The sequence below is a fragment of the Balaenoptera physalus genome, assembly GCF_965194825.1.
Source record: "Balaenoptera physalus genome assembly, chromosome: 3".
NCBI lineage: Eukaryota > Metazoa > Chordata > Mammalia > Artiodactyla > Balaenopteridae > Balaenoptera > Balaenoptera physalus.
The window spans coordinates 3,093,670-3,121,583 of record NC_138890.1 but is presented as its reverse complement, the minus strand read 5'-3'; the positions used below and the strand labels follow the sequence as shown (position 1 = coordinate 3,121,583).

Below are 27,914 nucleotides of genomic sequence, written 5' to 3'. Positions count from 1 at the left end.
TTCCTGGAGTGGGGATGTTGGCTGGCGCAGGACGGGTCAGGGCCTGGGGCTCGGGCACCCCAGGAGCCATAACCTCAGAGTCAGACTAGCTCGCACTAAATATATAGATTTACACGGGGGGTGGGGGGCAGGGCAGGAGATGGAGGGGGCTGGGGAGACCTCCATCCCCTGGCTGGGGCTGCCTGAAGGCTGTGGCCAGGGGTCCCAATGCCCAGGGTCCCCCCTGCCCCACCCGGGCCCAGATATGAGGTGCCTTGGACTTTGGGGGGCCAGGCCTGGTGGAGGGGGGCAGGGGTGGTGCCCACCGGGGGCACAGAGCACAGAGCAGACATTCCATAGACTGTATTTGAGAGTCTTTATAAAAGTGTGGGAGATTAAAAAAAAAAATTGATAAAAATGCACTTTTTGGGGGTGGGGAGGGAGAAGCTTTAAAAGTAATAAAAGAAGCAAAAAAAACAAAAACAAAAAGACAAAAGATGATGAAAAACCAGACAAAAAAAAAATCATTTTTCTTGTACATAAAAAAACCACTAAACGCAGCCTGTTACGACCGCTGCTGCCTCATTTGCCTGATTTTGATGTTCTTTGTGTTTTGTCGGGGGCGGGGGGTGGCTGGGGAGCGGGGATGGAGGGTTTGGGGGGCCCCTTCCCTGTGGGCTGGGCCCCTTGTCCACACCACTCCGGGCCCCCCTACTCGGGTTCCAGGGAGAGGACTTCAAACTCAGTCTGACCCTTCCTACCAGGCCTGGGAGGCAGGGGCCTGGATGCAGTGACCCTGCCTCTGGGCTTCCAGGGTGGGGTGGGTGTCGCCAGCAGTGCCAGGCCTGGGGCCCCTACAGAGGAGGTGACCCACACCCCGGGGCATGGGCGGGTGGCACCAGGAAGGGGCCCGAGGGCCGGTGAGGGCGAGGATGGGGTGGGCAGGGAGAACCGGCTGGGCGGCCTCCTCGGTCACCTCCGACTGCAGGGTTTCTGGAGGCCCTGGGTTGGGGTGGCCTCAGCCCGGGAACCTCAAGTCTGCCAGAGGGCCCCAAGGTGCCACCCCACGCTGGGCCCCACTGACATGACCCCGGATCCGAGCTGGCTTCTTCCACCCACGTTTCCCGGGGGAAGTCAGGCCGGGGCCCCCTCACCGGGGACAGGGGTCGTAGGCTGCAGCCCCACCTCTGGTTTGGGGTCACCACACACAGCCACTTCCAGGGCCCTGGAAGAGCCCTCCTCCCGTCTGTCTCCCAGTCAGACTGGAGCCAGCGGGTTGGGGTAGGGGTGGGGTGATGGAGGAGCCCCGAGGGGACACAATGGCCACGCCGCGGCCTGGGAGAGGAGGGCCAGCCAGCCCTTGCCAGGAGCTTGGGGAGGATGCAGAGTGGCGGCTCCGGGGGTCCTCCATCAGCAGCAAGGTCACTGTGCTCACGTGGACCCAGGTGTCCAACTCGGGCCAGGGTGGGTGGGGGACCAGGGCTTCCACAGCCAGACCCCGAGGGGACCTGAGCCAGCCGACAGGGAGACTGGAGGCCTCGGATGATGGTGAAGGATGGTTCTGCAGCCACTTGGCCCAGGAGGGCATCTTCGGTTAGGCTCCCATGCCTCCCCCGCTAAGAGAATTCTTGCATATTCGGAGAACTGTGCAACCATCACCTCCACCTGGTTCTAGAACACTCATCACCCCGCAAAGAAACCCCTCCCCCACTAGCAGTCACTCCATATCCCCCTCTCCCAGCCCCTGGTGACCTCTAACCCCTGTCTCTGTGGATTGGCCTGTTACGGACATTTCATATCAATGGAATCACACGCTATGTGGTCTTCTGTATGGTTGCTCTCACTGACCATCATGTCCTCAAGGTTCATCCACACTAGCGAGCGTCAGCGCTCCGCCCCTTTTTAAGGCTGAATCGTATTCCACTGGGTGGACGGAGCACGTGGTGTGTCCATTCACCTGTCGGTGGACATCTGGGTTTTTCCCAGATGAAAGGGTTATTGTTTCACAACAACCCTTTCGCTGTTGTGAATCATGCTGCTGTGAACAGGTGTGTACGAGTGTTTACGTGAGCCTGTTTTCATTGACCTTGGGGTAGACACCTAAGAGTGGAGTTGCTGGGTCAGACGGCAACTCCAGCCCAGGACTCTCCCACCACAGCTGCCCCATCTCACATTCCCGCCGGCAAGCTCGAGGTCCCCACTTAATCCCCGTCCTCGCCATCTAGCCGTCCTAGTCGGGGTGAGGGGTGAGGTGGCAGTTGTGATGTGCATTTCCCTGTTGACTGATGATGTCGAGCATCCTTCTAAGGAGCTTATTGGCCATTTGTGTAACTTGGCCACCCAGGGGAGCAGGGGCCATCCTGGGATTCAATGGCTCTGTCTGAATTCCTTGCCCGGTCCAGCAGACACACACTGGACCTGGCAGTTCAAGGTGGAATCTTTCTCATTTGACCAAATGCTGTGACTTCTGAATCCGGAAGGCCATGCAGCACAAGGCCAGGAGAAGCATGGGATAGGGCACAGGTTTTGTCCTTTGCTCCCAGCCATGGCCCCGACGCACAGAGAAGTGGACGCTGTGGTAGCTTCACCTTGACTTTTTTATTTGCGTTTTTAAAAAACAATTAAATTAGAATACAAATATTAGAAAACAGCGGCCCTCGGCTGCCAGCGCAGACGGAGGGGGGGGCTGAACTGCACAACCGAGTTTATACAGTAAAACTGAATTTGCCCTCGACCAGATTCATGTCCCTTTCTTCTTTAGACCTGAAATGATATTGCTTCCTGACTAGGAGAGTTCTGTTTATACAAAGAAAAAATATTCTGGGGCTTGGGGGTGAGGGGTGCGGGGAAGAAAAGAAAAAGCAAAAAGAATGTCGGGCACAGGAGAGCTGGAGAACCAGGTGTGGCCTCCGGGGGACAAGGGTGCTGGGCGGGGGTCCGGGCACCCAGCTGCGGGTCCCTGGAGGCGTCTGGGGCCGCTGTGGGCCCCCGTGGTCGCTGGATGCCCGTCCCCCGGCCGGGAGCCACCTGGGGCTGGGCAGGGAGCTGAGGCCCAGTCCTGTTGGAAGACAAGAGTGAGGCTCCCGGGGGAGCGGGTGCCGGGCAGGCCTCGTACCCGTCGGAAAACCCAAGAGCAAGGAGAGGGGGAAGGAACCGCCCCAAATGGAGAGGCCGGGGCAGGTCCTGGCCGACCCCTCGGAAGTGGCCACGCCCCCCTGCCCCACTGAGGAGGGGGCTGGCGACGGCGGCGTCCTTGGACACCTGCGCTGTTCCGTAGGGAAGTTAACCTGAATTGGAGTTACCGAGGTAGCTGGCTAGAAAACTGAGACCCCCCCCCCCACGCCACACGGTGCCGCGCTCTGGGGCCCCCGCCTTCCGCCGGGGGTCCTGGCCACACGCCGGGTCTTCAAAATACCAAGTTATTGCACTTTCAAAAAATACAACACATCTGTGGCTAAACCCTCCCCGGCCCCCCACGCCCCGCCCCACCCCGCCCCCCACTGCCCGGTCCCGCCCCCCGCCACCCCCCCACCCCCCCCACTCCATGGCTTCTTGGCTAAAAAAAAAAAAAAAAAAAAACGCTCCCTGCTCCCGGCTCTCAGGAGAGGACACGCTTGCAGAGAGAAAGCAAAGGAACAGACGAACGTCAGAGTCGGGGGCTGCTGCCGGGGCAGAGGCTGTCCTCCCCGCGTCCCCACCGCCCGGTCCCTCGCACCAGCTGGAATGGTCGTCCGGGGGGCGCAGCGTCCTGGGCCCACCCGCCCTTCCCAGGGTTGGCTCTGACTTCGGGCTCCGACTCCGGCCGGGGAGGCGGCTGTGTGGGTGGCTTGCCTTGTTTTTAAGTTTGATTTTTGTTTTTCTTTTTTTTTTTTGGACTTTTTTTTGTCGTTTTACTTTTTTTTTTTTTTAATCCTCCAATAGGAGAGTCCAGAGGTACAGGTGCCAGGAGCCAGGCAGGGAAAGGGGTGGAAAAACAAAATGAACAACAATAAAAAGAAAAAATAAAAAAAAAAATCACTCCTCCCGCTGTGCCCGAGGCCCGCCTGCGCCCCTCTGCGTGGTGAGCACCAGGAAAGTCGAGTGTCCGGCTGGTCGCGGCAGTGGCCAGCGGTCAGCAGGCCGACACCAGGCCCTTCTGGAAGGGGCAGCGGCGCTTGGGCCGGGGGCCCTCCTCGTCCTCGTCCTCGTCCTCCTCGTCCTCGTCCTCCTCCTCCTCCGAGGACGACGAGCTGTCCAGCGTGAGGTCCACCACGTCAGCTCCCGGCTTCCCGTTCTCTACGCCTCCCGCCGTGCCGCCCCCGCCGCCCGAGCCCCCGAGCGCGCCGCCACCCCCGCCGTTGACGTTGGGGGTGGATGGGAGCCCATTAGCATCCGAGGTGCCTGCGGAAGAGAGACAGGGACAGATGTTCAGGATGGCAGGTGACCCGCAGAGCAAGGAAATCGAGGCCGGCGAGGGGCGGGGGCAGCCTTGTGCAGCAGCACACCTCGGAGGACGGGGCGAGGTGACCTGAGGCCACCGGCTCCCCCGCGCTCTGGATGGGGCCCGGCACACAGCAGGCGCTCACTAACCGCCTCAGACGCCCCGCTCCAGGGGGATCGACTCCACCAGGACGGTCGCGTTTCAGATAAAAAGGCCACGCGGTGGGATAGAGTCAAACTCAGCAATCGGCAAACTCCGGGAACAGAAACTCGGGCAAAGCCCGGCTGAGGCCTCACCAAGCACAAGGATGGGGCACTGGGGGCTGCAGCTGCGCTCCTTCTCGGCGCGGATCGGGCACCACGAGCCGTCCACCAGATACTCGATCTCGTCGGCATCCTCGCACTCGCTCAGGATCTTGGAGAGGAGCCTGGAGGCGGGAGGAGGGTGTGCTGACTCCTGGGCCCCACCCTGCTCCCCTGGCCGGGGGTGGGATGCTCGCCGAGCCACTTCCTGCTCTCCAAAAGTGGCTTCAGGACAGCACTGGCCGCACCTGCTGACCTGAGGTTCGGGGCGGGGGCCCATACCAGGCCGGGAGCAGGGACACACCAGAGCCCCCAGCGTTCGTTCAACATCAACACTGCACCTGCCTCCAGGTGACTCTGACCGCCTCAGTCACGATCACACAGGAAGGAGGCCTTGTCCAGGACACCCTCTGTGGCAGATGGGGCCCCTCCCAGCCCCATCACCATAGTATGAATACAGCTCTGCCATAGTACGGCAGAGGGTCACCACAGTATGACTACAGCTCTGCCTGAAACATACTTTGCACTTGGAAAACTCCTACTCACCCTCCAAAGCCCTACTCTACGGCTCCTCTTCTCCAAGCAGAGCACAAGCAATAGGAATGTCTGTCTCTGGCTCGGTCCTCCCATCCCACACGTCCAGCTGGGAGTTCCCTGAAGGCAGGGTCTGGGATGGAGTCCTTTTGGGGACCCGTAAATCACCCAGCTAAGGGCCAGAAACCAAGTGGCAGAGCCTTGTGGAATAAATGCACGACTCAAGGACCCTTCCCCCAGGAAGCCTCCCTGGCTATACCCAGGCCGCATGGGCTGATGGAATGGCAGTCCGTGTGCAGCACAGTCACACTACCCAGCCCCAGCCCCGTCTGTCCCTAGAGCTGTCAGTTACCACCACCCGGGCCTGAGTGACCTGCTCTAGGCCTGTGCGGGGGAAGGCGGGCCCCGGGCTGCACAGCTGCCAGGCTGGGAACAGAGCTGCCATTCAGGCCCAGCCCTTGTGCCCGGCCCCAGGGGCCTCCTCACTCCACCCCGAGGCTGGACAGCGTTGGGGTGGCTTCTCGGCTCCTCCGGGGAGGGCACCCAGGCCCAGAGCTGGTCAGACTGGGTTTGAAGTCCTTGCCCGGCTACCTGTGAGCTGGGGGCCTGGGCTAGTGGCCACCCCTTCTGAATCTGTCTCCTCATCTGTAAGGTGAGGATGATCAAGGTCCACCTCCCTGGACGGCTGGGAGGGAGGGCTTCTGAGACCTCGAGCGCAGTGACCAGAGGGAGACGAGTGCCCGACCGTGGGGACAGTTCACACGCGGCCACTGCAGGTCAGGGCTACCCCCTTCCCCGTGGCACACACCCCAGCCGTGCCTCAGTCATCGTGTGCGGGCGGAGGCCATGCAGTTGGCGGTCCAGGGCTGCCCCATGGTCCGCTCCTGCCTGGGCCACCAGGTTCCCTTCCCCAGCCCCGGCTCTGGGGACAGAAGTGGGTGTGGCTGGCGCCTGGCAGGAGCCAGTCAGTCAGGTGCTGGGCTCAGTTTCTGGAAACTTAAGACCAGAGCAAAGTTTCCCTTTTAGGGAGAATGGCCTTCTTCCCCTTGTCCCCCCTGCGGCATGGGGAGGGCCTGCTGGTTAGGCTCAGGGGACAGCCTGGCCGCACGCTGGTGTCACCTCGGAAAGGGCCCAACAGAAGGTGGTCAGAGTTTTGGGAAGACGTGCGTCCCCTTCACCTTCCTATGTGGAGGATGTGACCAAGCCTTTGCTGAACGCCACTTGAGAAGCAGCTCCCCGAGTCGTGCAATGGGATGGAAGCTAGGGGTTCTCGGGTCCCCGTTTTACACGGGGGAGGAACAGACTCACAAAACGCAAGGTGACGTGGGGAGCAACAGAGGACCTCGTGGATCTGGAGCCCCACTTCTGAACCCTAAGCTACGCCATTGCCACCCACACAGCAAAGGCCCTGACAAGTCCCGCAGGGCTGACACCCGCCTCTCTCTGTAGCCCAGGGCTTGCAGAGCTGCCACAGGGTGCTGCTGGGCAGCCTGGAGGCCCCAGGAGGCCTCAGAAGCTGCATGGCCCCGCTCCTCCTTCCAGAGGCCCAGACAGGCAAGGGGCCAAGCCCAGCACAGCCTGGCAGGTGGCGGGGCCCCCGTGCACCCCAGCGACTCACCCATCGATGATGAGCTGGTCGTAGGGGGCTGGCTTGTCGCACACCGGGCACATCCAGGTGGGCTTCTTCTCGTTCATCTGGAGGTAGAAGACGGCGTCGAAGCACTGCAGGTGTGCACAGGTCTCCGCGCGGCAGGGCACTGACAGCCGCATCTTCACCAGCTGCGCGGGTGGGAGGTGACGGGTGTGAGCGGCCGCCCGGCGAGCACTGTCCACCCAGCCGCTCCCACAAAGCCGCGCGCCCCGACTCACCGGGCAGATGAGGGAGACCCGCACGCCGGTGGTGGCAATCTCGCTGTCGGGGTCCAGGCGCAGCTTCTCTTTGACTGTGGGGAAGGGGCGGCCGGTGTCAGCGGGGCCGAGGGGCAGGTTTTCCCAGCAGCCAGAGATGCTCGGGAGGGCAGCAGCGAACACCCTCAGCACCCCTCGCCTCAGCCAAACGCGGGGAGCGCCCCACGTTCACCTCCCAGGACGATGAGACACACGCTTTAGCGCCGGGACCCAGGACTACGAGGAGAATCTATGTTAAAAAAGCCCTGGGCAGGGCCTTCCCCTGGTGGCGCACTGGTTAAGAATCCGCCTGCCAGTGCAGGGGACACGGGTTCGAGCCCTGGTCCGGGAAGATCCCACATGCCGCGGAGCAACTAAGCCCACGCGCCACAACTACTGAGCCTGCCCTCTAGAGCCGTGAGCCACAAGTATTGAAGCCCGCGTGCCACAACTACTGAAGCCTGCGCGCCTAGAGCCCCTGCTCCGCAACAAGAGAAGCCACCGCAATGAGAAGCCCGCACACCGCAACGAAGAGTAGCCCCCGCTCGCCGCAACTAGAGAAAGCCTGCGAGCAGCAACGAAGATCCGAAGCAGCCAAAAACAGAAAAAAAGCCCTCGGCGGTAGCCATTTTATTTTTGACGATAACCTGGGTGCACAATGAGGGGGGCCAGCCCCCCAACAAGACCGCCCTTCTCTGGAAAGATCCAGGCAACAAAGAGCTGCTGTAGGCCACCTGCTGTGACCGTTAGCTCTGATGAAAACCGCCAGGACCTCCCGCACCACTCCAAGGGCTGGGAAGCCCCAAGGCCAGGAGAGCCCCACCAGGCAGGGACCCTCCGAGGGCGGAGTGAGCCCACGAGCACAGCTCCCTTGCACCGTCTGAGTCTGCTTCTCTAACAGATCAGAAGACAGCGGGCGCCCACCATAAAGCCACCGCACGGTGAGCCCACGAGGTGGAGGAAAAAAGCCTGGAAGGAAACTGGCCCACTGCAGCCCTGGGGATGGGCCTGCAGGGGGCGCAGGGAGGCTGGCCGACCAACCTGAGAGGGGCAGCGGTTCAGCTCCATCCCCAGATGGCTCGGGACCATGCCTGGGCCCTGCAGAGTGGATGGCACTCGGCTTGGACAATGGGACTGCCCTTCCCTCCTTGATACAACGCCTGCGCCCCCTCCTCCAGAGAGCCTTCCTCCCCCTCCCACAAGGGGTTGAGGGTGACCTGCCAGCTTGGCCTCCCACCCCCTCATCACCCCTACTGTCCTCAGCCACCCTGTGGCTCCCATCTCTGGCTAACAGGTGCAGATAAATGGTAGACCCAGAGACCCTGGCCCCTCAAAAAGACCCTGGGCAGCTGAGGATGGGTGCAGTGCGTTATCATACTTCAAAGCAAGGCCTCGGTCCTCCTCTACCTAATAGAGGGAGGGTACGTGCAGCAGGAAGGGTTCAAGTGAGACAGAGAACAGGACTTCCAGGCTGCAATCAGACAGCAACCCAGCAGGCACGATGCCCAGCCTGAGCTGGCTGTGGGAAGGAAGCTGGGGGCTTGCTTCAGAGGGGAGGCCCTGCCCGCCCCAGCAGGGGCCCAGGCTGTCCCGTGAGCCGCGACATATGCTGCCGTGGCCCCTGCACTGCCCCAGGCCTTGGCTCCAGGCCGGTCACGGAGGAGTTAAGCCAGGCCTCCCCATGTCCGTCCCCACCCTGGGGCCCACGGGTGCCTGGATGAGCCCTGCCCAACCCTGCGCCAATGCCTGAACCTGCCAAGCGGGCAAGTGGGGGGGGGGGATCGAAGAAAGGGCCATTTGAGGAAACAGGCAGGCGGCAGGGCAGGGTGCCTAGGCTGAGGTCCTGGGGTCACAGAGCCCTAACTCTGCCACGCTGGCCTCAGTGTCCCCACTGGTCAGACTGGGACGTGGCCAGGCCCCACTGCCTGGATCTGCAGTGAGGATGGAGTCAGAAGGCACCCTGCAAGGGCCTCCAGGTGACCAGAGAGGGAACTCCTGAGCCCCCGCTGTGTGGTGGGCAGCCCCCCAGGGCAGGACACAGGAAGGTTTGATCTGCCCGTCTGAGTGGCTCTTCTGGGGTTTTTTAATGCTCTGTGTATCCCCACCCCCTTTTTTCTGGTTCTTAAAAGTACAAAAAAGAAAAAAAAAACAATGGTCTCAGCATTCCCGGCCAGACCCTCATCATCACGTGTGCCTCCAACTGGGAATCCATCCTCTGCTCCTGCTGAGCGCTGGCCCCCGCCCCCTCCCGGTACTGCACAGCCGCCAGAAGCACCCGCCTGGAACACTGATCACCTGGGGTCTTCCCCTCCCCGCAAGCCCTCCAAGGCTCCTCGCCCACCAACCCCGGCTCTCCTCGCCGCATTCACGGAGCTCGCTGGGGGCTTTCGGCACACCCAGCTCGTCCCTGCCTCAGGGCCTTTGCACTGATGGTTCGCTGCCTGGCTCCCCCTCCTCCTTCCGCATCCTCCAGAGACCTCCCAGAGCTCCCCAACCACCAGGGTGATGGCCAGACTGGGGAGGTCCAGGTCCCCCACAGGCAACAAGCTCCTGAGGACCAGGCCTGTGCCTTGTGCCCAGCAAACTGGGTCAGCAGTGATGGAGCCATGGCCACCCCCAGGGACCGTGGGGAGCCCCACCCAGCAGTGCAGAAAGCCCCGGGGCTCACCCAGTGCCTTGCACAGCTCCGGGTGCTTGACCCCGATGGTCTTCAACCTCTGCAGCAGCTCTGAGGAGGTCAGTTGCCGCACCAAGTACAAGGCCACGGAGTAACTCTGGGGGTGGGGGAGGGGAGGGGAGTCAGGACTGCGCCAATGGAGGCGGGGTAGGCAGGGGAGGGAGGGCAGAGGGAGGGAGTTCCGGGGCCTGCTCACCTTGCCGTAGTTCCCCCAGGTGACGGTGATGCGGTTGGTGGCCGAGGACAGGTACATGAGGTGGGTGAGGTTAATGGGGCGGCACGGCCTCTTGGGCTCCACTCCAGGCTTGTTCGAGGGGTAGTAGCCCTGGAAGCAGACACCACGGCTGTGACCATCACAAGGTGTTCCATGTGCCCCCCCCCCACCGCCCCACTCTGTACTCTCTGCCTCGCCCCCCGCAGCAGATCCAGGGCTGCCAGGGTGGCCCACTCACCGGGACCGAGCAGTAGCTGTGGTTGACCTTCACGGCGATGTTGGGTGGGTACTGGTCTTCCTGAGGGCTGCTGGTGTCTGAATAGCAGATTCTGCAAGGACACCGGGGACCATAGGGCCACGGGCACCTCGGGCAGGGGAGGGCCCGCTGGGAGGGGCGGGGAGGACAGATGGGGGGCGAGGGTGGAGGTGACAGGACCCGTATCTGGCCTGAGTGGGGCTGCATGCTGGCGTACCCACGGACAAGGCCAGATAGTGGGGGGGTGTGTGTGTGTGTCTGAGAGGGTCCTGGGGCCTCCCAGAGTGGGGGAGGGGAAGGTGGGCAAGGGTCATGTCCCCACCCACCCCGGGGCCCGGGCACACCTGGGCTTACCTTAGGACGACCTGCACGGCCTTGACCCCGGGCTGCAGTTCTCTGTGCGGGGGGAGGAGGGGAGGGTCAATGGCAGGAGAGCGCCCAGCAGCCGCCTCTGACCCTTCACTGGGGGGACCAGCCAGACGGACTAACCCACTACTTCCCAAGGCGACCGAAGGCCAAGGGTACTGCCTAGAGCGTTCTCTCCTGCCATTTACTCACGGGTGATTTGGGCAAATGACCGCCTCTCTCTGGAAAATGCGGGGCTGGTACGGGTAGTAAGAGGGTTGGTGGGTGTGGGCCTTGTGCCCGAGAAGCGGCGGCCCTAACGGTGACTTCTGTCTCAGCTGGAGATTGAAGGCCTCAGAGAGCAGAGTCAAGAGCCCTGGGACCAGCCTGCATCCCTCATCTGCTCAGCGGGGCGGCTCTGCCCCCAGGGGACACTGGGGATGTCTGGGGACATTTGTGGTGGTCACGACTGGGGGGCTCCTGGCATCAAGGGGGTGGGGGCGGGGATGCTGCTCCACACCCCACAGAGAACGCCCCGACCCTGATGTCCGGACCAGTGAGGGGGCGACCCTGTAAAAGGGGGACGATTGGCCCACCTCAGGGCTGTGGGTCAAAGGTGGTGAGAGCGTGCGGGCCCTGAGCACGGGGTGGGGGCCACCCTTCCCCGCCACGCCAAGCCCAGGGTCTGCTGCGGGCCTGGCGAAGGCTGCCCTGGGCTGCCACAGCGGCGGGCAGGGGGTGGGCACAGTGCACCTGGAGTTCCGGATCAGCTCCACCTGTCTGGGCGTCAAGGCAAAGATGCACGGGCTCTCCTGAAGCTTCTCGTTATTCTGCGGAACTGGAGACAAATTTGGGGTCAGGGTCACGTCTGTTCCCTGGCGAGGGTGCCGACCACGGTCATTCCCACAGGCCTGGCCCTCTTCAGACTGGGAAGTAGGAAACGGGAGGCTGAGCCCTACCCAGGTGGGATGGATTTGGGGGGTCCTGCCCCTTCCTGGGTAAGGAGAACCACAGCCCATGGTTCAGGGAGCACTCACGCCCCCCCATGTCCCCCACTGAGGGCCACTAAGGGAGCAGCAGCCTCTTCAGCCCCCCGGGGCTCAGGCATCTACTCAAGAGTACCGAGAACTGCTCGGCGGGGGCAGAAGAGCTTTGCTGGGCCGGCAGGATGCAGCACACCAGGCCGCGTGCCCTCGGGCCAGCCACTTTCTCCAGGTCTGTGAGACGCCAGCAACAACTCTGTCCCCAACTCCCAGGGCTGTTCTGGGCATCTGGTGAGCCATGTGCCCAACCATGCAGCACTCGGCCCAGGCCCCGCACGGGCTCAGCACGGCACTGCCAGAGGGAATGGGGACAAGTTGAACAAGGTCCCGCCTCTGGCACTCACGGGATGGCCAAGGAGATACGGAAGTGAACCGGCAGTGAACCTCCAAGTGCACAAAATAAGAGTCACAGAGCAGCCTGGCCTGGCTCACAGCAGGAGGTGTGAGGAGGGCAGCAAGGACAGCACACACAGAGCCCTGCTCGCCATCATGGAGCACTGGGTGCAGAAGTCGGGAGAGAGTCTGCCGGGGACGGAGACCTTGGTAGTGAAGAGCCGGCTCTTCACTCTCAGTCATAACTGTACTGAGAACCCCAGGCGAGATCAGAAAGCACTCTGAACTGAACGAGAAAATACAATACTCCAAAACTTGTGGGAGGCAGCTAAAGCAGTTGTGAGAGGGAAAGCTATAGCTTTAAATGCTTCTATTAAAAAAGAATGAAAAGGGTTTGAAATGAATGATGTATGCTTCCTCCACAAGAAGCTAGAAAAAGAAGCCCAAACTAAAAGCCAAAGCCATTAGAAGGGAGAAAATTAAAGATAAAGATGGACGTCAATAAACCAAAAAGCCAACAACAGAGAAAACCAACAAAGCCAAAGTTCTTTGATACATACCTAGCTAGACTGAACGATAAGATCGTGAGAACACAAACTATCATGAATGAAAGGTGGACATCAGTACAGATCCTATAGCCTTCAATAGGGGGCTGTAACTTCATGCCAATGAATTTGACAATTTAGATGAAATGAACAAACTCTTCCAAAGATGCCAACTATCAAAACTGGCACCAAAACATATAGAAAGTTTGAAAAGCTTTTTATCAGTTAAAAAAACTGAACTCATAATTAAAAACCTTTCCACAAAGAAAACTGCAGGTCCAGGTTGGTGGATTCAATCAGACGTTTAAGGAATAAACCATATAAACTTTATATAAACTCTTCCAGGGAGTCCCCTGGTGGCCTAGTGGTTAGGATCCTGGGCTTTCACTGCTGGGGCCCAGGTTCAATCCCCGGTCAGGGAACTGAGATCCTGCAAGACGTGCGGCACGGCCAAAAACAAATAAATAAATAAACTCTTCCAGAAACTAGAGGAGGAAGGACACTTCTCAACTCATTTTAACTAGGCCAGCATAACCCTGCTTCCAAAACCTGACAAAAATGCATCAAGAAAGGAAAAACACAGCCGAATATCCCTCATGAACGTGGATGTAAAAAATCCTTAACAAAATATTAGCAAACAGCCAGGGCCCCTGGGATCTGGCCCTGGAATGCAAGATTGGTTGAAAACCTCCACACATCCACTTGAAGTGGCTAAAATGACAAGACCAACAATTCCAAGTGTTGACAAGGACCTGGAGCAACCAGGACTCTCTCCTGGGGGTAGGGGTGGTTGTAACATGCTACAGACACTTTGGAAAACCGTTGGGCAATGACTAGTAAAGTTAAACATACGCTTACCCTGTAACCAGCAATCTGCTGTTAGCTATTTCCCAAATAAATGGAAGTACGTCTACAAAAAGACCTGTGCAAGAACGCCTGGCTAATTTATTCCTGGCAGCTCTAAACTGGAAACAACCCAAGTGCCCCACAACGGAAGAACAAATGGACAAGCTGTGGTACATTCATACAGTAAAACTTGCAGTCCACGCATCGACACAGACGAATCTGAAGCCCCAAAGCTGAGCCAAAGAAGGCAGACGCAGAGAAGTACGTGCTGCGTGTGCGTTATGTCAGCTTCCTGAACAGGCAAAACTAATCTATCGTGATAGAACTCAGAACAGAGGCGGCCTCTGGGGGTCGGGGGAAGGCAAGGACTGCCTGGGAGGGGGGTCCCTCGGGAACTTAACAGTGATGGAAATGTTCTGTATTTGGTGGCATTGGGGTTACTCAGTCACATGCATTCGCTAAAACTCAAGTTACGCACTAAATATCTGTGGATTTCGTTGTATGTAAACTATACCTCAATGTTTAAAATTTTAAAACTACACTGAGAAGTAGTGATCATTCTGTAATGAATAAAAATATCAAGTCACTGTGTTGTACACCCGGAATTAATATTGGATTGTAAGCAATCATACTTCAATTTAAAAATAAATTTGATGAAGCCAAAAAAAAACCAAAACCAAAAAAAAAAACCTACCAAAACTAAACAAGGGACTTCCCTGGCAGTCCAGTGGTTAAGACTCCATGCTCCCAATGCAGGGGGCCCGGGTTCGATCCCTGGTCAGGGAACTAGACCCCGGATGCAGCAACTAAAGAGTCCACATGACACAACAAAGATCCCGTGTGCTGCAACTAAGACCCGGCGCAGCCAAAAAAGGAAGATGGGCTCCAGGCCCCACGTGGAGGAATACTACACTCCCGTGAACACAGGGAGTCACGAATCAAGCAGCTCTTTATGCTCCGACAGAGACTAATCCCTAAGATGGTTTTAAGTGGAAAGAGCAGGTGCAGAGCAGTGTGTACCTCAGGCTGCTATTCGTGTAACCAAAACCAAGGAGGGGGTCTGTGCAAGAGCCGCCTCTGGGGAGGGTGGGTGCCAGAACTGGCCACTACCGCAGCCCTGGAGCCAGGGGAGGTAAGGCGTCTGCTCTTTTTATACTGCAAACCCTTTAGGACAGCGGTGGGCAAACTGTCCCTACAAAGGGCTGGAGTGTATTTTCAGCTCGGCAAGCCACACTGTTTCTGCCTCTACGTCCCCACTCTGCCTTGTACCATGAAAGCTGCCGATGAGGGCGAGCAAGCGCCCGCCCAGTGCGGCCGGGGTGTGGGGCTGCCAATAGGGAGCACGCGGCCCTGGTCGGCCCACCCCTGCTTCAGAACCTTCTGAATTCCAAAGCGCCGCCTCGGGTAGGCTATTTAAAAAGCAAACACAATTTGAATTTAAAAGCAGCTCGGGCTCAGAAGCCAGAGCTCCTGGGCTGGGGTTCGTACCCCAGCTCTGCTCAGCCACGCCCCCATCCCCACCCAAGCCTGTGCGCCCTCCACGCAAGGGACCAGTTTCTCGGGGTTCATAGTGCCGGGGCCGGAGCTGGTGCTCAGGAAGAGGTGGCTGCTGAAACCGCCACGCTGCTGCCGCCAGTTCCTGCTCGTTGTGGAGGGAGGGCTGGTCCCTCCGGAGTCCCGGTTGGGGCCCGTGAAAAGGGCCGCTTAATTGGAGGGCTGGGGTGCACATAGGCTACCTGCAGATGCGCCCAGACCTGCCCGAAGAGCCCCGGGCAATTATTTATGGGGGGAGGGGGTCTCACAACATCTGAGCTGGGCCACCAAGGCTGGGGGGGGGCGTGTCAAAAATACTCCCCCACCCCACAGAGTCCCCTGGGAGGCAGGGGAGGGGACGACCCACCCGCCAGCCAAGGAGCTCTTCCTGCAGAAACCGCGAGAAGCGTTGCCGAAGAACTAGCTCCGGAGTCCCTTCCCCGGAAGGACTCCTATTTCTAGGTGAGCCTGCTGCGGAGGCAGGGGATGCATTCCGAATCCCGATCTTCTGCTGTGCCATCAGCCTGGGGTGGCCGACTGTTCCCCCAGGAAGCCAAGTGGCCGGTGGGAGGCCAGCTGCCAGCTCAGCTGGGACACAGTGGGCAGGGGTCCCCCAAACCCGGACCTGGGCCATCCACCACCAGGAGCAGCCTCACCCTTCCAGCTTCTCAGGACTGAGATTCTGGCGGCGTCCGTGACCCTCACCCTCACCCCCACTATCAGCTCCCTTGGCCAATCCTGTTGTTGAGGACTTCCGAACGCGCCCAGGGCGGTCCCTTCACCCCCAGTGCTCATCTGATCAGTATGAAGACCCCTTGCCGGTCTCCTGGCTCCCCCCGACTCTGGGCTTCGGGGGAAACTCTGTCCCCAGCCCTGGTAGCCTTGATTCCACCGCAGCCACCCTGGGCGCCTCCTTGTGCTCCCCACCTGCCAAGAACATACCTCGGGGCCTTTGCACTCGCCATCCCCTCTTCCAGAACATTCCTCCCCCAACCATCTACACAGCCCTGGTGTTTTAAGCCTGTGCAAATGCCACTGGAATGAAGCCTTCCCCGAGTGCTTGTATCTAAAAACTGCACCCTCCACCCCAACCCACCAGCGACGCTGGCACTCCCCACCTCCTTCCAGGCTCCATTTTTCTCCCAAACCCTCACCTCCTAAGAATTAACGCAATTTTCCCGTGTCTTTGGTTTGTCGTGGACACAGAACCAAAACTACCTCTACTGTCACCCGTGCTGCACAGCAGGGTGGCCATGGGGGCCCCCTGCCAGGCAGCTTGGGGGCTGGGATGAGGTACACGCCCTCCGAGCCCCAAGCACACCCAAAGGTCTCAGCCTCAATGCTTCTCCGGGACTAAAGGGAGAACCCCTGCCCCAAGGTCCTCGGGGAGCTGCAATCCCAGGAGGAGCCAGTGGACCAGGGACTCAGACCCTGGGCTCAATCCAAGACCCCGACAGAGGGCCTGGCACACGCAGGCGGCTGCCAGGCAGCCTTGCAAACTGTCACCAGGGAAGAGTATTTAATGACCTCAGCAGGTGCTCACCACATACTGGGGCGGGGTGGGGGGGGTGTTTTGACAAACCAACAGTCAGGACACACCACACATTCGAGGTTGCACACGCAGACAGAAGGCAGCAGCGGCAAGGACAAGAGCGTGACTTCTTCGCTGTTAACCAGTGTTTTCTATGATGAACACGTATTTTTACAAAAGTTTAAATAGAAAGAAAAGGAGATTTTAAGAATTTGATCGGGGGACTTCTGGTGGCGCAGTGGTTAAGATTCCGTGTTCCCAATGCAGGGGGCCTGGGTTCAATCCCTGGTCAGGGAATTAGATCCCACATGCATGCTGCAACTAAGAGTGCGCATGCTGCAACTCAGGAGCCCCTGCCTGCCGCAACTGAGACCCGGCGCAACCAAATCAATAAATAAATAATAAAATTTTTTTAAAATTTAAAAAAATAAGAGAATTTGATCAGCTGGGACTTCCTCCACTGGCCTGAAGCCCTTCGGCGGGCAGCCCCTGCCCCTGGGCCCCCGAGGCCCCCTGCTCCAGGCTGAGGCCTGGCCCCAGTGGTGATGGCGGGGGCGTCCTGGAGGAGGCGGGAAAACAGGTCCCCCAGGCTGGGCGCAGGGGCCTCACAACAGCAAGGGGTGGGCGGGTACAAGCCCCAACTAAGGGCTCTGGGTTCGAATCCCAGCTCCTCCATTCACGGGGCGAGGAACCCGGACTTCCTGCTCGTGGGGTTACGGGAGGAACAAGCACTGAAGGAATGACTCAAAGTCTTTCTCACTGCAGCCTTCAGGCTGCTCCTCATCTCCAAGCCTTTGCTCACCTACCCCCACCTCACTCTGTCCTCTGGATGCAGTGGGGAACAAGCCAGTCCCAGGCGATCAACAATGCCAGGGTTGGGAGCAAGGCCCCGGAGGAGGAGAGAGTGGTAAGGAGAGAGGGATGAGCTGTAGATCAGGCGATGGGGCAGGGAGGGCCATGGGGGTGTCTGGGGAAGAGTGTGACAGACAGAAGGAACAGCACATGCAAAGGCCCTGGGGCAGGACCAAGCCTGGAGTGCTGGAGGAGGCTGGAGCAGAGTGAGTGAGGGTGAGGGTTAGGGTTAGGGTTAGGCCAGGTGAGAGAGAGGAGGTGAGGGGAGGGAGGAGGAACGTGACCAGCCTGCTATTCTAAAAGCTTCCCCTGGGGACTTCCCTGGTGGTCCAGTGGCTAAGACTCCAGGCTCGCAACGCAGGGGGTCCGAGTTTGATCCCTGTTCAGGGAACTAGATCCCACATGCCACAACTAAGAGCCCGCATGCCGCAACTAAGACCCAACACAGCCAAATAAAAAATTAAATACTGAAAAAAAAGTAATCATCTTAAAAAAAAATAATAAAAAATTTAAAAAATTAAGAAAAATAAAAGCTTCCTCTGGCTGCTGGGGGTAGAGTGTGTGGGGAAGACACCAGAAAGGAGGTTGGGCAGATTAAAGCCAGGGGCGGGCAGAAAGTCAGGGGGATCGCAGCAGGCGGAGGTGAGCCACCTCTGGCAGGACTTGGGGTGGGCTGGAGGCCTTGCCTGGGACAACCTGCACGCCCACCTGAGGCCTCACAGGTAATGCTGGGTGCTCCCCACGGCACCCACCTGCTGCAGAGCTGACGGAGCCCCTCCCACCACCACGGGCAGGGGAGGCCCAGCCAGCCCCGTGGGTCAGGCCACCTGCCCCTGACGCCACAGACAGCCCATGGGCCTGGTGGGTACCACGCTGGGCTGTGGGGCGGCAGGCAGGCCTGCCGCAGGGGTATTATCCACCTCAGAAAGGACGCGAAAGAACAAGACCTGGGAAGCCCTCAGGACAGCCCAGTTGGTCCCCACCGTTCCCCGTGCCCCACCGTTCCCCGTGCCCCACCGATCTTGGTTTTTCTGGCCTCTGCCACCCACGTCCAGGCCACTCTCCCTCCCCCAGCCTGCGGCACACCACACTCTGGTCACAATGGCCTCCATTCATGAGCTCTCTCACCACCGGGCCTCTGCCTGGAACACGCTCACCCACCCACCCCCTTTGTCTGGCTTAATTGCTACTTATCCCTTGGGTCTGGATGGGATTGTGACCTCCTCCAGGAAGGCTTCCTGACTGCCACCTCCCCACAAATGCACAATAAGGGGCTCCTGGTACTGACAGTGCCCTCCCCCCACCCCCGCCCCTGGAGAACCCTGCACTCCCTGACCAGAGCATTCCTCGCCCGTCACCGTTTAATCACCTCTAGGGCACCTTCCTGGCAAAACTCGCCAGGTCAGGGACCCCACTACCTTGCTTGGGCAATACCAGCCAAAGGGCTCGGAGCCTGAATGAGGGACGTATTGATACATTGGCCCTGCCCAGTGGGGACAGGGCTAGACCAGTGGCTCTCCACCAGAGTCAGCGCCGACCACGTCCTGGGGCATGAGGAGAACTGGGGGGCAGCCTGCTCACCCTGCTGGGCCACGGGAGTGGTCCCAGCCCACAAGGCGCTGGCCACAGGATGCCGGGAGCCTCGAGGAGCAGCGGTGGGCCAGGTCGCGTTTCCTTCCTTCTGCCCATGGCGAGTCTCATGATGGTACCTCGTCTCCCCCACGCTCCCTGGCCCTGAGGTCTGGGCCTCCCAGAGCGGACACTCAGCCTCTGCCTGCTGACACCCCAAGTGGCCAGGCTTAGGGGACCCTCCGGCCATAAGAGGGTTGAGCCCCAAGCAGCAGTGTTGGACCTGAGACTGCATTCCCAGTCCCTCTGAGTTCTGCTGTGGGTGAGCAGCGAGCGCCTCTGCCCCCGGGGTGCCTGGCCCAGATGGCTGGGCTCCCTGTCCTGAGAAGAGGTCTGAGGTCCAGAACCTTCGTGTGGTTCAGAACCAGGGCTTTCCCACAGGGAAGCACAGTGCCAATGGCGCGGGGAGGGGGTCAGAGGAGGGAAGATGGCTGAGCACGCGGCCCCGGAGTCCCTTCCCTCAGGATGCCGTGTGACCTTGGGCTAGTCTCCTGACCTTTCTGGGTGCCAACCCCCAGTCCCCGCTGGAGTGGATCATCTTTCTCCTAAAGTCCTTCCAGCTCCCAGTCTGTGGCTCTATTATTCCCCTTCCCTCCCCCAACCAGAACATTCCCCTCCACGTGATTTATGTCTCCTGTCTGCCTGGCGCGGTCTCCATCCCGGAGCCTGCCGGCAGCTCTTCCGGGGAAATAGGACCAGACTGTTTGGGCCTCGTTTTGGTTGGCAGGTCATGACCAGGGGTGAGGGGGAAGGGGAAGCTGGCTAGAGCCTCCTGAGGTGGCTCCTGGGCAATACCAGTGCTGCAGAACTCCCCGTGGGGAGGCGCCCAGGGTGAGGGGTAGGCGGACAGAACTGCTGGTGCTGGAACAGCAGGGACCAGATGGCTTCAGGGCCACCATCAGTGCTCGATGAGGCCTCCCCCAGGAACCCGAGCAGCCCCCGGGGAGTCCCTGAGGAGAGGGGAGTCTCGGGAAGAGGGTACATCTTGGGAGAGGGGCAGGGGAGTGGGTGGGAGCAAAGGCAGGGTGGGGTCGGCCTCTTTGTTCTGAGCCGAGAGCAGAGTGATTCCTGGTGTAGACAGGGGAGCAGACTCTCCCGGAGATCAGGTGACTGGGGTCCCTGGGGGCTCAGGGAAAAGTGATGCATTGTGGGGCGGGAATGGTTGCATGTTCGTGGGCAGGAAGGAAGCCCATGGTCTGGGCAGGGGAGGGAGACTGCCGGCCCTGAGTTCAAAGTCACCTCCAGTCCCAGGCCCCCGCCCAGCGCCAAGCCCGCCTTGCAGCCTCCCAAGCCCGCCTTGCAGCCTCCCTGTAAAAACCCAGCCTCCTTGATATAAAGATCGTGCTCGAGTCCTTAGGAAGGAATCTGAATCTTCAGCTCGACCTCCAGAACCAGCCAGCCAGCCAGGCCTGAGACTCCAAAGCCTGCGGGTTGGGGGTGGGGGTGGGGTTGGGGGAGGGGGATGGGTCCTGGCATCTAGAGAGAGGTTGCGGGGAGCAGAGACAGGGAAGGTCATCCTGGAGAAACTCAGGAAGGGGCCCTGGGTCCCCAGTGCTGCCATGTCACCCCCACGATAGGTGCTGGTGAGCCAACCTGCCCCCCACCTGGGGGCTGGCGAGAAACCCCTCCTGACTCCAGAGAGAAGGCAGGGGAGGGAGGAGCCCCGGGCCAGAGTTCGGGGCCTCAGACCCCAGGGCCAGGAGCACCTGAAGCACTTTCCTCCACCTCCTACAGCCTCACCTGGAGCCACAGGCCCTCTGAGAGAGCCGCCGTCCCTCCCCCTCCCCCCACCCAGGGCAGGACGGAGGGGGCTGGCAGGCGGGGCTGGAGCTAAAGCCTGTGTGCAGACAAGGGCCCCCTGGCCAAGCAAGGCAGGCCGCTGGGTCAGCAGGGTTGGGAGGGACTGAGCTGCATGGCCAAGGGCACGGCGGGTGGGGGCGTGGAGGGACTGTGACCTCGGCCACAGCACACAGGGACCGACTCACGACCAGGGCCCACTGTGACGGACGGCAGGACCCACAGCGTGGGTAGGCTGGGGGCACCCCGAGGCTCCGAACAAGGGGTGCTAGAAGGGAACCTCCACAAGGGTGGGGGGCTCTGTCTGCTCCCCGCTGCACCCCCTGATGGGTGCCCACCCAGCAGGTGCTCAGGTATATGCTGGGTGACTGGGTGGGTGACGAGTGGCAGGAGGGGTCTCCAGGAACACTCAGGCACCTGGTAAAACCTGAGGGGTGACAGGAGCCCCACCGTGTCCCACCCGCTCTCGGGGGCCCTGGAGGCCCAGCAAGCTGTGGCTGGTCGGTGTCCGGGTCCCAGAGCTCAGCGCAGCGCCTGAGGCTGAGTCCAGGCTGACACCCACTCCCAGCCCTGTCATCAGGCTGTCCGGAGTCGGGGATGGGGGGGCTGCTACAGGCCTGATACACAGCAGGCCTGTCCCTCAGTCAACGTAAGGACAGAGAAAAGAGGACGAGGTTCCCCGGCATCATCTCTCTACCCGCGCTGCACCCCACCGCTCAGAGGCACACCTGACCATGTCCTCACGGGTCGGCCCTTGTTGACAGGCCTGAACCCGCTGACCGAGGTCACTCCCGCAGGCTGCCTACTAGGAAACAGCCTTCCGCGGGGGGGCGGGAGGGAAGGTCGAACCTCCAGCCCCCTTCGCCACCAGGAGTAAGACCACAGAAGCCAGCCTTGCAGGTGGCCCCCAGTGCCCCCGCCTCCTGGTGGTCCAGCATGGTGGAGCCCTCGCCCACGGTGCACCAGAGTTGGTTCCTCTGACCAGTGGAATGTGGCAAAAGTGAAAATATGCCACTTCCAAGCTGAGGCTGTGAGAGAGCCCTCAGCTTCCAGTGGGGTCATGCACTCACACAGGTGCACACGTTTTCTCTCTCCCTCTGTCCACCGCAGCACCCCCGCCCCGATCATGGCTCCGGGGGAAGCGAGCCACCACACCATGCTGGGAGGATGCTCAATCAGCCCCCAGAGGCCCAGGCGGCAAGAACTGGGGTTTCCAGCCAGCAGCTGGCAACCACGTGAGTAAGCGCCCTGCCCCTAGCCCCAGTCGAGCCTACTGATTAGGCAGCCCCCAGCTGACAGGTGGACTGTGACCCCCCTGAGCGACCCCAAGCCAGAACCACCCAGCCAGGCCGCTCCCAAGTTCTGACCTTCAGAAACTGAAGTGTCGGCTGTTTCAAGCCACTGGAATTTGGGGCAACTTGTTACATGGCAACAAGTCACTAATTCAAGGACCCCAAGGTGGCCCCTGTGCTTCCTGGGAGGGACAAGCCCCCCTCAGCCCCTCGGCCCTTGCTGCTCCCCAGAAAATGCTCTGGGTTGGCTGCTTGGCTGGCCTTGGGCGCTGGGAGAACTCAGAAGGTGGGGCCGCCCCAGGGGCGGCGGGGACTCACCCAGCTCGGTGGGCTTCAGCAATTCATCCAACATGTTAAAGAAGGGCAACTTCACCAGGCGCACTTCTGGCTTGAGGGTCTTGGCAGGCAACCGTCCGAGTCCGTTTAAGTACTTCCCGTAGAGCACGGGGTAGTCAATGTTGGGGCCCGTGAGGGGAGTCCTGGGCACCGAGCTGGCCCGCTCGTAGGTGGAGTGCATGGTCAGGGGGTCCAAGGGCCGGTGGGGCTGTGGCACGGGCTCCGAGCTTTTCTTGGAGTAGCGTGTCTCGTAGAGCTCCTTGATCTTCTTGAACAGCTCGGGGCTACAGTCAAACTGGACCAGCTGGAGGGCCCGGGTGACAAGTTCGTGTTTAAGTCCGCTCTTACTCCGGCCGACAAAACCCAGGAGCATCTGAAGATCAGAGACTCGGAAACTCATCACCATGTTCTGGGGAAGAGCAACCACAAACACACAGGTTCAGAGGGACACGCTGCCAGGGTGAGGGACTGCCTGGGCCAGCTGGGGGGAAAGTGAAGTGATACCCTGCTAGCAGCTGGCCGGCCCGGGGCCCCCAGGAGGAGGAGGCGGCAGCTTCTGCCCCAGTCCCACCGGCCCGGGCTCGGTCCCACCTCCACGCCTGTGCTCAGGCTGCCGCCTCCCCCTCCCCTGAGAGGCCCCCTCCCCGCTCAGCCCTGCTCCCCTCCTCCCCCTCCAACCTTCCTCAGCATCACCAACGCAGCAAAAGCTCCTCTGACTGACCCCTCCCCACCAACTGCTTCTATTTTAGGTCCTCTTTTCCCATCTTCAAGCCTGAAAGCATCCCCAGGGCAGGAACTGGGAATCTTGCTTCTCCATAAACAGCCTCAGCTGCTCTCCAGCCGAGAACTCTGATGGCCTCTCTGACCCTAGGCCTCTTCGTAAGGGAGGATGGCGGGTCCACCTCATCGGGATGTGGGAAGGACCAGATGAGGCGATGCACGTAAAGCAGAGTGAGCGCTCAACCAGCGTCGGCCACAAACACATTCTCCCTTTGGTCTGGAGCACGGTAGCCACCGCTTGCTTAGTACTGAGTCACCTGCCGGGGACTGAGCTGCGCGTGTGATTATGCACTTAACTCTGATCCTTCAAACACCCCTACCAGGTTGGGGTGAGCTCCAGTTACAGACAAGATCCAAACCCGACTCTGAAGCCAGGGTGGCTCCTCTCTACCAGGCTGCCCCAGCACCGACTTATTTCAGCTGAGCACTGCCGAGGCCGTCAAAGCGTCTGCTGGTCCCCCCCCGCAGGCTTCCTCCCCTTGGCACTGTGGACACTGGGGCCGTTCCGGGCATGGTGGGGTGTGAAGCAGCATCCCTAGCCCCGCGCACTCGATGCCAGAGCTCCCCCAAACCCCAGTCGTGACAACCACAAATGTCCCACAGACATCACCAAATGTCCCCTGGGGGGTAGGATCAGCCCCAACAGAGGAGTGCGGAGATCCAGCAGCCACAGAGGCTATGAACTGACCCGTGGCAAAGTGATGACTGGCCATTATTACCTGGCAGGGCCCCTCCAACGAAATCAGACCAAATACAAGAGAGCAGTGGAGCCCAGTGTTTTCTGTGGGACTGGCCGGCAGTGGCCTGCCCTCCGTGACCCTCTGGGCTCCCCGATAAGCTACATAAGCAAAGTATCCTGGAGGGATGGGCCAGCGGGGTATGGGGGCCACCCATGCCAAGCCCTGAAGCTGACCTGTGATGAGTGAAACGTGGTGGGAAAAAGACACTTCCGGGGGGGGATGGAGAAAGAGAAACTACAAGCGATGACAGTGGACATGGAAAGCTGGCGAGCCTGGGGCAGGACAGCACCCAAAGAAACCAATAAATCACTTAAACTCAACTAAAAAAAGTCTGATGGTCAGAGGTGGGCGGGACCCCTGCCAGGCTGGTTACGTGCCAGAAGGCGCTGCTGTTTTCGGGCTGTCAAAGAGTGAGCTGTGGAATCTGATGGTGGCTCCAGGACTCAGGAGCCCGAGGTTCAAGCCCAGACCCTGCCCTAGGTTCCCAGATGACCCTGGGTCTGCTGTCAGGCTTCTCTGCACTTCGGACAAGGTGGGAACTCTAACGTTCTTTCCAGCTGTACGGCGCCAGGCTCCTGTTGATGGCAGAGAGGTCTGCTGGGCCCAACACGACACAGATAAAGGTGCGGGGAGGCCCCATCCTGCCTGCAAAGCCTCGAGGGGGAGGCTTTTCCTGCTGCAGGGTCTTTCTCCTACTCCTGCACTGCAGACGGGGAGCGCCCACCAATGCCAAGCACAAGGGCCTTCATGGTCACTAATCTCACAAGGACTGGTGCCCATTACACAGGTGAGAAAACTGAGGCTCTGAGAGGCAAGCAGCTGGCCCAAGGCCTCCCCGTGGATCCGCGGCAGGGCGGGCGGTATTTGGACTCGGGGCCATCGGGCTCCTGAAGCTGCTTACTTCCACTCACACCCAGCTGCCTAGGAGCCCCTCACTCCCCAGCACACCCACTGCTTGGGGGCCTAGCAGTCTGCTGGCCCTCCGAGAGTCTGAACACTTTTGAAAACAAAGAGGCTTTGCCTCCCTAGGCCTGACTTCCTACCTTGAACGGAGAAGAAAGGCTTGCAGACAAGATGTTTCTTCTGGAAGAGCCCCAAGGCGCTCCAGGGGAGAGGCAATGTCATATGGAAGCTGACCGCCCACCATGGAGCCAAAGGCAGGTGGGCCTGGCCTTTTGGAGTCTGACCACAGCACATCTTCCTGCCCCTGGGAGCCCCTGCCCCTACCTACCCCTTCCACCAGGTTGGGGCCATCCGGAGCCGCCTCATGCACGCGCATCCCGGGGCACACCCCTCGAGCTGCCATATGTTCATGACTCGGATTTCTCAGCAGCTGCCACCACCGAGGAGCCTGCCCTTGACACTGGGAGGGAGGGGGGGCCGCACAAGCAGGGTGCAAACGTTCAGGAAGAAGCCCCAAGTGCTGCGCAGACCACTTCCTGCCGTGGCTTCATCCTGACCCGCCTGCCCCTCAGATCTGTGTTTATAAACAGCGCCAGGCCCCAACGGCTTCCAGAGCCTCAACTCTGGGCTCCTTCGGAGCCGTGTGGAGAAACAGCAGCTGCGCTGAACTTAACAGGGGCGCCTCTCTCCAGGAACTAAGAGCTCTGTGCAGAATGCTACACACCCTCTCAGGGAGTTCCCAGACCACTCCCCCCCCCACACCCCCAAGCCCCTCTCAGGGGCCTCAGGTTAAGAGTCTCAGATTTCCAAGCTTATCAACAAGCCCCTCGCTCTCCCCTCAGACCAGCCCATTCTGCACCCCAAAAGACAAAGTCTCCGGCTCGCGCTACAAAAGGCTGGGAAAGCGCCTAAAAGAGGGGGACATTTCAATGACATGTAGGCACTCCACAGTGACAGCAAGGGACTGAAGGAGAAGGAAGGCTCCCTAGGATGGGAGCAGGCTGGGCTCACGAGGCTCGTGTTCTAGAGCACTTGAAAAAGGGTCAACTTGATCTAATTGGGGAGGGGGGCCCCAGCCACTGGAGGGTCAAGTAGAGTTCATCAGATCATATTTCAAGGCCCTGGATGATATAAGAGTTCAGATCCTACTCTCTGGCTGGAGTGGGGACAGGCGCCCAGAGCCACAGCCCCACAGCAGCCCGAGGAGGTTAAATTTCAGGGCTCCAGGGGACTTCAGGCCGCAGGTTGCTGCCTTGGGCTGGCAGAGTTCACACCTCTGCATCTCTAGGGCAAGTCTCAATTTCTCAAAACTCCGGAGAGGGGCAGCCATGTGTGTGATGCAGGTATACGGAGCGGGCACTCAGGGGTGAATGGAGACTAATACCCTATAATCACAGAACCTTGAGGGCTGCATTTCAGATCCCAGTGGGAAGGGAAGGGAGATGTAAGGAGAGGGAGGAGCAAGAGAAAGAAAATATTTACAGGTCAGGACCCTGGGGAGGGGAGAGCAGCAGGGGGAGGGGGCGGTGCCTCGGTCCTGCAAGGTCGGGTCCCCCACCTCCCTGGGATCAGTGGCCTTGAGTAAACTTCTCCGGGAAGAACCCTAGCCTAGTCAGGGGCAAGGGTTCTGGAGCCTCACCTCGGGGAGGCATCTGGGGGAAGATACATCCCCAGGAGAGGGATGCTCCCAGCTTAGTCCCAAGAGGGTTAAAAGGGGCCCCAAGCTTGGAGAAGAGGTGGCATCTATGAGATGTGGAATGTGGATCCCAAACAGGAATACGGGGGAGAAAGACTAGAAACTAACCACCAGCGTTCCCCAGCGCCGGGAGCCCCCAGCTGTCCCGTCACGTGATCGCCCTCCTAACTACCCTACCCTGCAACCAGCCAGGGACTCTCCAAGGATCGACGTAAGAGACCGGCAAAAAGAGAAGGGTGCCTCAGATGCCAGAGCTGGGGTGCATAAACAGATCTAAAGCAGGGGTTCTGGGGGCTGTGTGGGAAGGGAGTGTGATCTGAGCAGTAGACTCACGATGGGGTAGAGTATAAGGGAAGCAGACAAGGTTTGGAAATGGAGTCTGATCCTGTGAGTGTGGGGTCCAGAGACCCCAGGAACAGAGTCCAAAGCAGCACAGACGCTGTCCTGAGGGTAGAGAGGGAGGAGGAAGGCAGAGCCCAAGACCCAAGACTGAGAGGAGAGAGTTATTAGGAAGGCACCGACACAGGGGCCAGGGCTCCATCCCATCGGGGAGGGCAAGCTCAGTTATCGCCGCGCGCACTCCGGGGTGAAGAGGGTGTCGGGAGGGGGGCGGGGCTCTGGGACCAGAGCGGGAGCTGAATATTGGCTCCAAACCCCAGCCTAGGGTAGAGACCCCAAGAGACACACTGTGTTTGGGGGCGGTTCAGGACCCCAGCTCATCACCCCGGATGGTGGAAACGGTGGCAGAAAAGTCAGGGGACCCTTCTGAGCAGGAGTCGCCAACCCCAGCCTGGTCAGCTAGGCGAGGAGGCTGAGACCCAGCTGCCAGCCTACTGTACCATGGGGGGCGGGGAGGCGCAGACACTCCCCCAGGCCAAAGAGCGCCGAACTCGAGGAGGGAACGAGCAGTCCAGCCAGTCATGCTGTCTGGGGGGACCGTGCCTCAAACTGGGAGGCGCGGCCCTGTGCCCATGCTTAGGGAGATCCAGACCCCAACCGCTTGAGCTGGAGGGAGGAGAACCCAACCTCCCACCTGGGGGCCGAACCCCTGGCGCGAAAACTGGGGTGAGGTTTGGGGGGCCCCGCCCCCGGCCTCCCCGCGCCCCGCCCGCAACCGGAGCCCCGGGGCCAGAGGCTGGCGAGGGAGCCGGACGCCGAGCCGCGGGCGGGCCGCACTGTGGGGCCCCGAGCGGAAGGCGCAGACCTCGGCCGGCCGCCCGGCCCCCGCCCCCCCGCCCGCCCTGGCCGGCGCTGCCGCCGCTCACTCACTTTGGCCTCCACCAGCTCCGCCGCCATCTTGGCCACCAGCGTCCCCCGCGCCGGGAGCCCCCAGCCGTCGCGTCACGTGATCACCCTCCACTCGCGGGCGGGGCCGCCGCCGCGGCCAATTAGCACCCGCGCGCCCTCCTCCTCGGGGCGCGCGCGACTGCGCACTGCGCAGGCG

The 27,914-nt window shown here is 60.4% G+C and overlaps 1 protein-coding gene across 2 annotated transcripts; it reads right to left on the bottom strand.

Annotated features, from left to right (window-relative positions):
- Positions 1–2,558: 2,558 nt before the first annotated feature.
- PIAS4 (protein inhibitor of activated STAT 4) lies at positions 2,559–27,877 on the bottom strand. 2 transcript variants are annotated; one of them, XM_082453230.1, is made up of 12 exons: positions 27,740–27,877; positions 22,334–22,760; positions 11,368–11,452; positions 10,624–10,665; positions 10,252–10,342; positions 9,996–10,124; positions 9,791–9,896; positions 8,164–8,220; positions 7,105–7,178; positions 6,854–7,014; positions 4,696–4,826; positions 2,559–4,359 (listed from the first exon to the last, which is right to left on the bottom strand). In XM_082453230.1, the coding sequence occupies exons 1-12, from the start codon at positions 27,764–27,766 to the stop codon at positions 4,091–4,093; spliced, it is 1,599 nt and encodes a 532-aa protein (XP_082309356.1). In that variant the 5' UTR covers positions 27,767–27,877; the 3' UTR covers positions 2,559–4,090. The 2 variants fall into 2 exon arrangements, with proteins under 2 accessions (XP_082309356.1, XP_082309357.1); XM_082453231.1 differs by lacking the exon at positions 8,164–8,220.
- Between the last annotated feature and the right edge of the window lie 37 nt (positions 27,878–27,914).